The sequence below is a fragment of the Podarcis muralis genome, chromosome 12 (assembly GCF_964188315.1).
Source record: "Podarcis muralis chromosome 12, rPodMur119.hap1.1, whole genome shotgun sequence".
Lineage (NCBI taxonomy): Eukaryota > Metazoa > Chordata > Lepidosauria > Squamata > Lacertidae > Podarcis > Podarcis muralis.
The window spans coordinates 53,714,604-53,728,638 of NC_135666.1; the positions used below are offsets into that span (position 1 = coordinate 53,714,604).

The 14,035-nt window shown below is 42.7% G+C and overlaps 1 protein-coding gene across 6 annotated transcripts in view; it reads left to right on the plus strand.

Annotated features, from left to right (window-relative positions):
• Positions 1–1,869: 1,869 nt before the first annotated feature.
• Positions 1,870–14,035, plus strand: part of GOLGA4 (golgin A4) — a 55,773-nt gene continuing 43,607 nt past the window's right edge. For 2 of the 6 annotated variants that reach the window (XM_077916479.1, XM_077916481.1), the window contains exons 1-6: positions 1,870–2,206; positions 6,111–6,203; positions 8,228–8,326; positions 11,776–11,838; positions 12,267–12,581; positions 13,644–13,691. In XM_077916479.1, coding sequence (XP_077772605.1) covers positions 2,108–2,206; positions 6,111–6,203; positions 8,228–8,326; positions 11,776–11,838; positions 12,267–12,581; positions 13,644–13,691 — 717 coding nt within the window. In that variant the 5' untranslated portion in view covers positions 1,870–2,107. The remainder of the gene's footprint in view (positions 2,207–6,110; positions 6,204–8,227; positions 8,327–11,775; positions 11,839–12,266; positions 12,582–13,643; positions 13,692–14,035) is intronic. The other 4 variants (XM_077916476.1, XM_077916477.1, XM_077916480.1 and 1 more) reach the window with 2 other exon arrangements.

The following is a 14,035-nucleotide window of genomic DNA, read 5'->3' on the forward strand; positions in this document are numbered from 1 at the left end:
ATTATGCCCCAAAAAGTGAATTATCGCTTTAAAAACAAATATAGATGCTAACCAAAGCAGGCATTGTCTCTGAAATAATGATAGGGGAAATAAAAACTTTTGTTGAAGTTTTATTCTTTGCAAATTTGGGGATATACATTCTAGTAGACTACCACAGAATACAATGTGTCTCTGTGTGCGCAAAGTTTTTTAAAATGAATTTTAAGCAACACTTGAGATATGGTCTCACTTTCCAGAATGTAACAGTTGGTTTGTCAACTGGCAATTTGTGTCACCACAATGGAATGTCTAGTTGGAATTATTTTTTGCAATGAAATTTATTATTATTATTCATTTCAATACCGCTGTGCCCTATCTAGGCCCAAAGTCTTATCAAAGGAGCTTCCTTCAGGAGAGATGCGCTGCCTCTCGCCAATTTTGCTGCTGTGCTGGTGGCATGGAAGCAGAAAACTTTGATGCAAACCAGCCAAATGTGGAGATGTCAGACAACAGGACATCTCCATTTGGTTGCAAGTGGACCATTCACAGTCGCAAAACACGCCTGGAGTATTTCACACCCTCCCACATTTCTCCGATGAAAATAGGGACATCCCATTCCATAATGGTAATTTTATTATTTATACCCCACACATCTTACTGGGTTGACCCAGCCACTCTATAATAACATTAAACTTTTAAAAACTTCCCTATACAGGATTGCCTTCAGATGGCTTGGGGGTCGGATAACTCCATACCCCCCACCATTTCTCCAATGAAAATAGGGACATCCTAAGGAAAAGCGTGACATTCCGGGATCAAATCAGAAACCAGGACGGCTTCTATAAATCAGGGGCGTCCCTGGAAAATAGAGACACTTGGAGGGTCTGGAATTGTGAACACTGAGAGGAATGGGAAGTAAAATATGCTCTTTGAGGAAATGGCATCATGCAGATCCCTCTCTAGGGATGCAGGTGGTGCTGTGGTCTAAACCACAGAGCCTAGGGCTTGCCGATCAGAAGGTTGGTAGTTCGAATCCCCGCGACGGGATGAGCTCCTGTTGCTTGGTCCCTGCTCCTGCACACCTAGCAGTTCGAAAGCACATCAAAGTGCAAGTAGATAAATAGGTACCGCTCCGGCGGGAAGGTAAACGGCGTTTCCGTGCGCTGCTCTGGTTCGCCAGAAGCGGCTTAGTCATGCTGGCCACGTGACCCGGAAGCTGTACGCCGGCTCCCTCGGCCAATAAAGCGAGATGTGCGCCGCAACCCCAGAGTCGCCCACGACTGGACCTCATGGTCAGGGGTCCCTTAAGTATTTATTTATACGCCACCCATCTGACTGGGTTGCCTCTGCCACTCTGGGCGGCTTCGGGCATCAAACACAGGAAAGCACCAAACATGAACAACTTCTCTACACATGGACTTAGCCCCTTTCTCAGGCTAACCAGCAAGAATATGCGTTTGTTAGGTTTGGCTGCCGGTCTCCCAAACACCCCACACCAAATGCATTCTCACTATTCCGTATGAAGGCGGCACGAACTCCTTTCTCTTCCCAAGCCACTGTTCACAAACGCTTTATCTTGCAATATGTCAGGCTCTGAGCATCCCTCCCCATGCATCAGGCCAAAGAAAGCGGGCGTAAGGGAAAGTCCGGATCAGGCCCCATTCCACCTGCTGGAATTACGCTTCCGAGCTGCCAAACCTTTCGGCGGCCGAGGCGTATCGAACTGTCACGTCGTCCCGGAGGAAATTTGGGCCTCGCCCTTCGCCGTAGCCACTCCATCCCTTTCCAACCCCCCCTCCCCATTACGCTTTCGGAACCACGTCGGCCGCGCATGCGTGCTGGCCCTGCTTACTCACCTGCCGCCGGAGCGAGGAGGGAGCCCAGAGCGAAGGGGCGGGGGTGGGCAGCCGGGTCGACGAAAGCGGCGTCAGCGGCCATTACGCCCCTCCTCCGCCTCCACCTCGCGCCGCCTTGAGCAGGGGGGAGGGGAGAGGAGCAGCGGCCGTGAGGTAAACCTGAGGGGGAAAGACGTTACCGGCCTCGGCCGACCCCACCTGGGCCCTGGAAGAGGCCGAGCGCCCTCGCCTTTCGCCTCAGCCCGGCCGAGAGCTCCTCTTCCCGCGCTGCCATGTTCAAGAAGCTGAAGCAGAAGATCAGCGAGGAGCAGCTGGCGCCGGCGGCCGCGACGACGCGGAGTCCCGGCGGCCGAGGCCCCGGCCTGGCCCAGGTGAGGCGGCGGCGGCGGAGAGGAGGGCGGCCTCATTCCCTGCGAGGGTCTCTCTTTCTCTCCCCCCCCCCCCACCGCTGCGTGCCCCTGACGTCAAGCGGGAGCGCGCTCCCCGCCCGCTCCCGACCTCCGCTGCCTTTGAGGCTCCTGAGGGAGGCGGGGGCCGCGACGTGCTTGTTTGTTTGTTTGTGTGCGCGAGGAGGAGGGCTGTCTCTCACCGCTGCGGCCTGATCCTGCGCCCACCTCGCTGGGTGCGGGCTTCCTTCCACGCAGGTGCGGCATACACAGGACAGCAGCCTCCGTGACCCACCCCGAGCTGACAACGTCTCTGACACTGGGGGTAGGGTGGAAGGATTTAGAAGCGTTGGAAGGGACCCCGAGGGTCATCTAGTCCAACTCCCTGCGATGCAGGGATCATCATGCCCAACGGGGGGCTCGAACCCACGGCCTTGAGATTAAAAGCCTCTACTTAGGATTGTTGTTGTTGTGTAGTCGTTTAGTCGTGTCCGACTCTTCATGACCCCCTGGACCAGAGCACGCCAGGCACTCCTGTCTTCCACTGCCTCCCGCAGTTTGGTCAAACTCATGCTGGTAGCTTCGAGAACACTGTCCAACCATCTCGTCCTCTGTCATCCCCTTCTCCTTGTGCCCTCCATCTTTCCCAGCATCAGGGTCTTTTCCAGGGAGTCTTCTCTTCTCATGAGGTGGCCAGAGTATTGGAGCCTCAGCTTCAGGATCTGTCCTTCCAGGGAGCACTCAGGGCTGATTTCCTTCAGAATGGATACGTTTGATCTTCTTGCAGACTCTCCAGCACCATAATTCAAAAGCAGAAATTCTTCGGCCATCAGCCTTCTTTATGGTCCAGCTCTCACTTCCATACCATAGTTTTAAGCATACGGACATTGGCGGCAACGTGATGTCTCTGCTTTTTAAGAAGCTGTCTAGGTTTGTCATTGCTTTTCTCCCAAGAAGCAGGCATCTTTTAATTTTGTGACTGCTGTCACCATCTGCAGTGATCATGGAGCCCAAGAAAGTAAAATCTCTCACTGCCTCCATTTCTTCCCCTTCTATTTGCCAGGAGGTGATGGGACCAGTGGCCATGATCTTCGTTTTTTTGATGTTGAGCTTCAGACCATATTTTGCACTCTCCTCTTTCACCCTCATTAAAAGGTTCTTTAACAGGTAGTAAGGGGCATGTCTGTCGTTCTGTGTGTGGGTATTTGTGTGTGGGTGTGTGGGTGTGTGTATACACACACACACACACACAAATATGCACACTCACAGAGACCTACACACACACAAATTCATATACATATAACATCTGTATAGACATATGTCTCTCTGTGTGTGTGTGTGTGAGAGAGAGAGAGAGAGAGAGAGAATCAGAATTGTAAAGTTGGAAGGGACCCCGAGGGTCATCTAGTCCAACCCGCTGCAATGCAGGAATCTCGACTAGATCATACATGATAGTTGGCCATCCAACTGCTGCTTAAAAACCTCTAAGGAAGGAGAGTCTACCACCTCTGGTGGGAGTCTGTTCCACTGTCAAACAGCTCTTACTGTCAGAAAGCTCTTCCTGATGTAGAGTTGGAATTTCCCTTCTCGTAACGACATAATTAGTTCAGGTCCTAGCCTCCAGAGCAGGATAAGACAAGCTTTTTCCATCCTCTGTGTGACAGCCCTAGTTGAAGATGGCTATTCAGTCTCTTGTAGGGATTTGGGTGGTGGTGTGGGTTAAACCTCAGCGCCTAGGACTTGCTGATCGCATGGTCGGCGGTTCGAATCCCCGCGGTGGGGTGCGCTCCCGTTGCTCGGTCCCAGCGCCTGCCAACCTAGCAGTTTGAAAGCACCCCCGGGTGCAAGTAGATAAATAGGGACCGCTTACTAGCGGGAAGGTAAATGGCGTTTCCGTGTGCGGCGCTGGCTCGCCAGAGCAGCTTCGTCACGCTGGCCACGTGACCTGGAAGTGTCTGCGGACAGCGCTGGCTCCCGGCCTATAGAGTGAGATGAGCGCACAACCCCAGAGTCTGTCAAGACTGGCCCATACGGGCAGGGGTACCTTTACCTTTACCTTATTCAGTCTCCTGTCAATCTTCTCTTCACCTGGCTAAACATACCCAATTCCCTCAACTGTATATAAAGCCCTGTTGGCTACAATTATAATTGTGCCTAGTCCATGCCTTAAAAGACCAAATGCAGCACATCCACTGTCTGCACCTTCTTCTTTTTTTCATTTTAAAAATCAGAGCCTGCTAGTAGCACTATATTTCATTCTGTTAGCTCTTTGCTGTACAAAGAGTTTGTTCCAGCCCCAAGCCCTTCAAAGACAGAACACCCAATGCACAGAAATTTCTTTTTACATAGACAATTGCGGAGGATGTCTTTTGATATAATCTCTGGTGGCAGGAGCAGTGAGTGCTTGAAAGAGGCGGAGCCGGTTGCTGCAATCCCTTCTGGGAATCTGGCAAAGGTGGAGCAGGATATGCAGAACTGTAACTGATTTTGTGGAGCAGATTGACATGTTTCACATGATTAAGTTCAAAGGCATAAAAGAGTAAATATGGGTGTGCTTATAGTGTACCGTCTTCCATTATGTCACCTTTTCTCTATAGAATTGCAGAATATGATGAACTCAAGGGGCTGTTGGTATTGGATGGTTACATGAGCATTTCCCCTAAGTGATCTATAATTCTCAGTTATCACTTTATTGTGAGGGGTTGGAGGGAGGGAGAGGACTCTGAACTCTACAAGCTTCAGCTCCTGACACCCCTGAATTCTCATCAAACCACAACCCCCCTTCAAGTAGTTAAGAGGTTGTAACCAAAAGATGAGGAAATCTCCCCTTCTGTAATTTGAACACTGGTGAGTTGTAGTTGGTGGGGCTTTCTTGTACTGTACATCTAAACTTGGTACGGAGTGTTATGAGCAAATTTGTACTAATTAGGTTTTTGTGTTCATTGAACTTTCATTGCAACATTTAGCAGCATACTACATGGTCTATACTGTATATGCAAAATAATGAGGTGTTTAAAGTGCTGAGATGGGAGACTGGATTACAGAATTGCATCAGTTTCTGGTGGAGAATACTATTTTTGAATGCATGTCCATATCTTAAAGATTAATCTCATCCACAATCTTGAAGATTAGCTCATCAGGAAGAGATTTGTGTTGGCCTTTTTGCTACCGTACTGATTTTTAGGGAGTTTTTTCATGTAGGGTTGTATTTAAAATGTGATCACCACTTGCTGCTGGTACAGTCAGTTCTACTAGCATAACGCATAACCACTTTATTCTGCTGCATGTTGTGTTTCTTTAGTAAATTTCTGCCCCATGTTTTAGCAGTCCTCTTGTGGTGACTGAATAAAAAGAAAAAACACGAGCAGAACAATATAGAATAAAACAGTGTAGCTGCAGGAGATAATGATGGCAGATTAAAATAGCATTAAATGATTTTTGAAAGGTTTTAGAAAAGAGAAAGTATTTTTCTTGGTGCCAAAATTACATCATGGGGAGAGAATTCCAGAAGCTGAATCCAAGAAGGCCCTGTCCCTGATTGCCATTCACTTTGCCTCCGAAGCCATGGGCATCTGAAGAAAGGCTTCCAACGAAAATTTAAAGCATAGGCGGGTACATAGGCATTATTTGACAGGATGGATGGTGACCAGCTCATACATCTAGATTGTTACTTGCTGTGTTGCTCTTGAATGGAATTGCTAATCAGTTAGTTTGATCTGTTTAGCATTATTTTTCCCAGTTTCAGGGTTATGGCCTACAATATTGAAATCCTTGTTACTGCAACTTGGTGGCAGGTACCCCAGCTAATGGGTGCATGTAACACTGCATATGGTCAGATTGCTTGTGCGTAGGGGCTAGCAGTTCTTCATTTCTGTTACTTCTTTTGCAGGGCTCCTTTGCATCTTCACCATCAACTTCCAGGAGTAGAACATCTTCACTTGAAGAGCAAAATGATGAAGGCACTTTAACACCCAACAGAGAGGTAGGTGGAAACCTGTTACCTGAAAAAGGGTGCACCCCAAAATAATCAACCACGAGAAAAGTTGAAATAGTACAGCAAAAATCAATGAAACATTAAGAAAATTGCATGTTAAAAATATATTCTTCAAAGGGTAAGTCTATCACATAAATCATAGAATCGTAGGATTGTAGAGTTGGACGGGACCTCAAGGGTCATCTAGTCAACCCCCATGTGATGCAGAAATGAAGAAGAGACATAAGCGATGCAAGATGATGAGCACCCAAACTTGAGAATAGGATTGCACTGTTAAGGGGCTGAAGTACAGGGGTTCCTAAAACAATCTGGGGCTTGTTTTCTGTTTAATTTTGTATCCTTTGTTTGTTCAAGGGGGTGACTATTCCAAGTACATATTTATCATTTCTGTCTGTATTGCACACCACTCTGAAGGAAATTATGGGCTTTTTATTACTGACCATTGAACAAATAATTTCTTGTGAAGAGGAGAGAAAGTCATTTTTCATTAACACTGTTTCTTAGGGGTCAGGATGGAAGCTGGGAAAGAATGGAGTGTGCAAATGTGTGACCCACTTACTGTTGCACATTTTCTTAGTCACGTTTTCACATTTAGAAGAGTTAGAGAAGAGGGACAGAGAAGGGTGTTGAAACAAGGGAGCAAATCAATTTTTACCTAATTCTCTTTTTTTTACAGTCCTCCACTGGAGGGGAGGATGCAACAGAATGAGGGAGATTTAGGATTGATCAGTGTGTGCACGTTTGAGGAAGAATCCTCATTTCTTACATGGGCTGCTGTTTATCCTGCCTTTATTCCTGTTCATTTGTGGAGTGATAGTCAGGTTGCCAAACCTTACTTTCATACACTCGATTTTGAATAATTATTAGTGAATAGAGCAAAGAACAGCTTTTGCTAGTTAGAGTAGAGAAAGTTTTATCAGTTTTGTGACTAGCAGTCTGATACCATCATATTTAGTTGGCAAGCAGACTATATTAATTTGGCAGATGACACATTGCCATCTTTTCTGCAACCCACTATTCTTCTTGACATATTATTTCTTTTGGCGAATAATGCACAGAGCAGGGGTCAGCCTGAATTTAGTATTCAGCATGATCACACATAATCTGTTAGTGCATTCAGCCTTGATGCTTATAGCCACAGTAGTTTAGAATAGCCTTTGCCAACCTGGTGCGCTTCGGATGCCTTGCGCTACCACCTGCCCCAAACAGATGTGCTGTCTGAGGCTGGCAGGAGTTGCAGTTCAAATCTGGAAGGCGCTAGGTTGTTCAAAGCTGGTTTACAGACATGTACTAATGTCATGCACTTTAAAAATAATTCCTGAGTTATTGTGTATATTATAGTTGAAAGGTTTGTTTACAACTTACTTTACTAGCTAAAGGAAAAATCCTGCGATTATTATGTCATGTGAGGCTTTCCCTTCTTTTCTCTGCTGTATTTTGATATGTGTATGCTTATACTGCTGTCATCATTCATTTAAATAATTTGGAGTGGAATAAAATACATTGGGTAGTGCATGTTACAAATTAGATCTTTGCTCGTCGTACATTCCTAAAACAAGGATGATAATTAGTGAATTCTTGGAATCATAATTTATACTATTGCTGTGGTAGTCTCTCATCCAAAGCTCTTTCCCCATTAAGTATTGACTTGTAAATATTGTGACCATGCACATATATGTAGATGATGCTTAAATATGCAGATGATACTTGACAATACACAATTATTTTCATTTTAAAAACTCTAAAATAAGGCTTATCAGTTTCTGTTGTTTAGTCTCTCATGTCTGTATACATGCATACATCTTGGCTGGTTTGAGCACTCTGTTCCACTTTCAGTGTGTCCTACTCAGTAACTTTCCTTGGTGCTAGTGATACACACTTTTGCAGTTTTTGTAAGCATTATGCACAAACATTTCTGAATTCAAACTGCAACATGCTTTTGTGTTCCTTCCCTTTACCTTATTACCATGTTTTATTTTTCATTTCCTTGCTTTTTGCAATGAATGACACAGCTGCTAGCTGGGATGATATCAGAGCCTGCTTTTCTTTCTGAGTATACTGTCTTTGCTTTGGATCCCACCAAACGACATAAGCCACAGAGTGAAAGTGTGGTGAGTCCCTGCCCCTGTTCTCTCCCTCTTAGTGACACCCTGACTTGGACAAGAGGATATTATAGGGAAAAACCAGTGCTTCTTTTGGTTTCTAGTCTCACTAAAGCATACTGAGTGCCGTATTGCTAACCCTGCACTAAAATTCAGGGCATATTTTTGCTTAATCGAGAGTTAAGCAAACCAAGTTATATGATAACATCGGCTTAATTTAACATATAAATTAACATTGCTTTGCTTTCAGGCATTAATCACAAAATACCTTTGTAGTATGGGTGATAATTTTAGTGGGTGATAATTTTAGTGTGTGGTTCTTTTAATTTTTAAAAAAGCTTTGCCATCCCCTTTTTCTTTATAGTAACAGACCTGATCTTAAAAAAAAAAAAAATTGCCTGCTATCCTTGAGAGTATTGAGGAACAATTATTTTCTAGTTCTAGTTTTCTGAAGAATAATGTTTTGCACTTGCTCAGAGAGAGGTTACAGAATGAGGACAAGCAGGAGGATGAAGAGTAAGAACATGAGAAATGGAACTGTTGCTCCCTGATGTACAAAGGGTTCCTTTTGCTAATTTGTTCCATTTTCTTTTTTGACCCTGTTAGAAATGATGGGTGACTGAGAATAGAAACTTCCCTTGGAAATTAATTATTCCACCGCGATCCTTATGTCACCATCTTCAGTTGGTGCCCCATACAATTAGAACAAGCAGATGAGGCCAAAATTAGGTTTGGTATTTCAGGCCAGCTTGCCTTCTTATAACTTAACTTCAAATTGCTTAAAAGAACGCACTATGATGGCATTTGGACATAGCATCCACAGTATTTGCATACTGTTGGAATGAAGTATATATAATAGAGGACAAATGTTTCCTATAGGTTGCTTTTCCTTTTCATTGTTGAGCTAGTATGACCTGCAGCAGTCAGTTTAATTTTTTTTAAAAAAAATGTTTATAATTGTAAGTAGATTCTGTATTATGTTCTCCCAGGGACATCCATTGATACTATGAAATCTATAAGCTCCTTTTTGTATTAAAGTTCTTGCATCTATCTGGGATTAAGTTAACTATGCAGCCTAGATGGCACTGGAAACAAGTATTGGCTGGGGCACAGAGGAAGCAAAGTTCATGCAGACGGGGTGTGAGTGTGAGCTTTGTTCCACATATTTAGATTTCTTAAATTACATAAATATCCCAACCTAAATGGATTTTCTCTGATGTAAGTACCATTATATTTGACAGAGTTGTTTAAGTAAGCATGTTTAGGATTATGGCCTTATTTTAATTTCCAGTTCAATTGAGTTACAATTTGTATGTGAGAAGTGCCTTTAAATAATCACAAGGGTCCAGCAGTGGTTGGTAATGAGATGAGCTACTTGTTTGGAGTGGCACTTACTTCCCCTCTGCTGCCGCCTTTGCAAATCTACTGGTAAGCTGGTTTAGGGCAGACTGATTCAGTATGAGAATGCCGTTGTTTATGCACAAAAGTCCTGAAGCAAGCGGGTAGCATTGATTACACCTCAGTGAGTTGCTCATTGCTTTATGTTCTGGGTAAGTTTTGAATTAGTGTTGAATAATAGAACCCCCCTGGCACTTTTTGAGAACACACTACGATAAGGCAGGGACAAGGAAGATGATCCAGCTGGCAGACCGAATCCAGAACCAGTTCACCCTCAGCTGACCACATTGACAGAAGGAAGAGGCTGCCCATCTGTCAATTACCTGATGTTATGTGACATCCGGTGATCCAAAATCCAAGCTGTGGGAGCAAGCAGGAGCTTATTTCTGATCTTAATGCTGTGATCCCACAGCACTAAGATGAGACAAAATTTGCTTCTCCGATAATAAAAGGTAGCACCACAAACTTATCTGTTATAGTCTTAACAGTGCTAAAATCTGGGCTAATCCTTTTTGAAGAGCAGCCATAGGCTTATATCTGATCTTAGTGTTGTGGTTCCGGGCAGATACTTCTCTCAGATCTTAGTGATAAAAGCTGTCTTTCATTTTTTGTTAGTCTTGGATAGGAGACCAACCTACTGGATTGCTCCCATTGGCTAGTTCACACTTAACACTAAGCCAGACCATGGCTGAGCATGATTGTGTGAGCATGTGAGTATTTATAGCAGAAATTGCAGCATGTCCGTTCCTCCTGTGGTCCTCCTACTGCTGTGCTACGCAAAGCCATGGTTTGGCTTAGCATCACATCCAAACCCAGGTTTATTGTTTTCCTCACTCAGATAAAAGAACAAACCCTGGCTACAGCTTGTAGTTTGTCTGGAAAAAGACAAATGGGGTGGGGCAAGAAGCAAAATAGTAGGAAAATAATATTCAATAATAAAAGGACAGTAGAGACAGTATAACCAAGGACTGCACTTCTGATGAAGGACCTGAGAGGTCTAAAATACACTTGATATTAAACTGAGTATGCTTCTGATTTTCAATATATTTCTCTTTGTTTTATTTTGCTGACAATATAACATTTTTAAATGTGTGGGCTTAGTGAGTTTAAAGCAGAAGAGGGCATTGGACTGGTGCTCTGTAAATAGCAGTCTCCATGCCTTGTATCAAACGCTGTTGAACCCGAGGAGGCTTTGCAGAGCAAATTGTGAGATAGGTGGAAGTCAAATAAAAGAGAAAAAATCCAAAAGCTGTTGGACGTACCTAAAATAGTTTTTTGGATCTTGGCTAGTATGGTTAAGCAAAATGTAGTACAGTATAGGAAGTACTAAAAACATTGCATAGTTTATGCTAAATGTTCATTATACTAAGTAAACATTTTTATATCTGAAGAATGCTGTGCAACTTGTAACAATCTCTGTAAAATAAGTTTGGAATTGAGAGCAATCACATTAATAGCTTTACTTTGAAATATATTTTCACCCTAAAAGTGCATTTTCCAAATAAATGGTTGAAATTACAACATTCAAAAGGTGTAAGTACTAATCGTCATAGTTATTTTAATGGGATTTTTGTGTATGTAAGACTGATGTTCTTATCAGCAAACTTTCCCCCCATTTAGTTCTGCCCTGCCATCTCTGAAGACTTGTATAGGGAATGATAATAATCCAAAGTTGTATGCAGTAGAATGTTTTCATATAGGGATTTTGCTGGTCATTCAGGAGACCTCAGAATCGGAACTAGACCTCTTGCTTGTCAATTAGCTTTTGAGATTCTTCTTAAGGAATACATCTTATGATAAATTCTCTATACTTTTTCATTGTTGTGCTAATTCATGTAAGCACAATTGCTTTATAGTTCTGTATCATGGGACACTTTCTGGTTAATATGCTTGTTTCAATTTGCATGAATGCATCATAATAAGCAGTTGCAAAGTAAAAGTACTAATTTACTAAAAAAAAAAGTAGATTGCCATGTGTATTATTTACATACTGCAAAATTGCTACTTAGGACATTGTGTTTTAATTTTTTTCTTGAAATGTTTATTTTTTCAACTTTTAGAATGTATCTAAGCAAGCAACACCCAGCACTAATAATAATGAAAGTGAACCATCTTCCCCACAGGTATGTAGCATACAATATATATTTTATTTTATTTTGTAGCTATTGACTAACTTTTAGTTTGTGTCTGTAATGTCTTGATACTAAAGCAGAGGCAGCCAAATAGTTTGATGCTTGAGCTTCATAGTGACTTAGGAAATACATTATTTTTATGCTTCTTATATTTTACTGTCTCATCAAACTTGCCCAGTTCAATATAAACTATATTTTACCACTTCTGGAAATGATCTGTTTGTTAGATAAATCAATCAAAATTTATTCATACACTGATGGATTACTTGTACTTCATAAGCATCAAAGAAAATGATTTACTTTTGGAAGTAAATTTATACAGGCAGTGTAACCCTTTACATGTGTGCCATTATGTTTTGTTTGGTGTGTGCTAAGAAAATGTGGTCTAGAAACTCAGGCAATGTCTTGTGTATTTACAGCCTAGTGATGTCCAGTCTTTTGCACAGAAGATTCAGATTCGAGTTCCTTCGATGGAATCATTGTTTCGAAGCCCCTTAAAGGAAACTTTGTTCCGATCCTCTTCTAAAGAGTCTTTAGTACGGACTTCTTCAAGAGATTCACTGAACAAACTGGACTTGGATTCTCCTGGTCCCACGTTCGATCCACCATCTGATGTGGAAAGTGAAGCAGAAGAGTTGCCCGGAAATGTAGACAGCCTACCCAAGGAACAGCTGCTGCAACGGTTGCGCAGGATGGAACGAAGTTTAGGCAGCTACAGAGGGAAATACTCAGAGGTAGGAACATACTTGAGTTTTTTAGTGAGCCATGTGAAAAACTAATGTGGGAAGAACTAACTGAAGATGAAACAAGCATCTGTTAACAGAAATTTAGGGCGTTCCCCCCCCTGCAGCCTCCTTTGCCCTCCCTGTCCCTCAACCCTCTGAAGCAGGTTTAGGGTCTGCTTTGATGAAGTTTACACTCCAGTAACCAAATATATGTTCAAGTCTCAAAAGATGGTAGACTTGCAGGTCCAATTCTGAATAACTGAGGAGTTAGGCAAGGCTGTATCTTGGCCCCTACCCTATTTGATCTCTTTTTATCTGACCTCCCATTATTTCTTCAGAATGTAACCACTAATATCCCTTATTTAAACAATATCCCAGTTTTTTTATTACTTTATGCAGATGATGCGGTAATTATCTCACTTTCCTCTTTGGGTTTTAAAAAAATTATCTAAGAGTTTCTCAAACTTTTGCTCTATTAATAACCTCAAAATTAACTATGATAAGACAAAAATTATGCAATTTACAAAGAGAGGGAACCCAAAAAAATTGGATAATGGATATCTAATACAAGAAGTTAAACATTTCAATTATTTGGGAATTGTATTTAAAAATAGCATGAATTGGAACACACATATCTGTGCTGCAATAGCTAAGCCTAAAGTGTGCTTTTATGTATACAGTGGTACCTCGGGTTACATACGCTTCATGTTACAGACTCCACTAACCCAGAAATAGTACCTCGGGTTAAAAACTTTGCTTCAGGATGAGAACAGAAATTGTGCTCTGGCGGCGCAGCGGCAGCAGGAGGCCCCATTAGCTAAAGTGGTGCTTCAGGTTAAGAACAGTTTCAGGTTAAGAATGGACCTCCGGAATGAATTAAGTACTTAACCCGAGGTACCACTGTATTATAGTATAGTAAATTCAAAATGTGGTGGTGAACATTTTCATAGGGGGTGAGAAATAATAAAGCTCAATGACCTGGCGAAAGCACATTGGGTTTCACAGTACACAGTTTGTATAGACACTTCTTCAGATACTTCTTCATTGTCAGCTGTGTTTTATGCTTTTCAGCTGGTCACTGCCTATCAAGCTGTGCAAAGAGAAAAGAAAAAGCTGCAGGTAAGAAAAAAAGACTCCGGATATTACCTGAACATTTTTTATAGCCTTTTTTTTGCCGGGCAAAACTTTTAAGGGTGTAACTTTAAATTGTGCCCAGTATGCAACAGAGAGTCTTTAAATATGGATGTAATCCACAGAAGTGTTCCTTTCCCCTGATGTGACCGTTTCCCTGGAGTCTCCTTCAGTCAAGCTCCAGTAAGCCCACCTGAAAACTAGATTCCCTGCACCCCTAAAGGCTGTTATTTCTGGCCTAAAATTATTTTGCCACTGATCATGACTATCACAAAAACCTCCTGACCAGAGGCAGAACAGTGATGACAAAGACAAGTGGGAATTAGAATTGC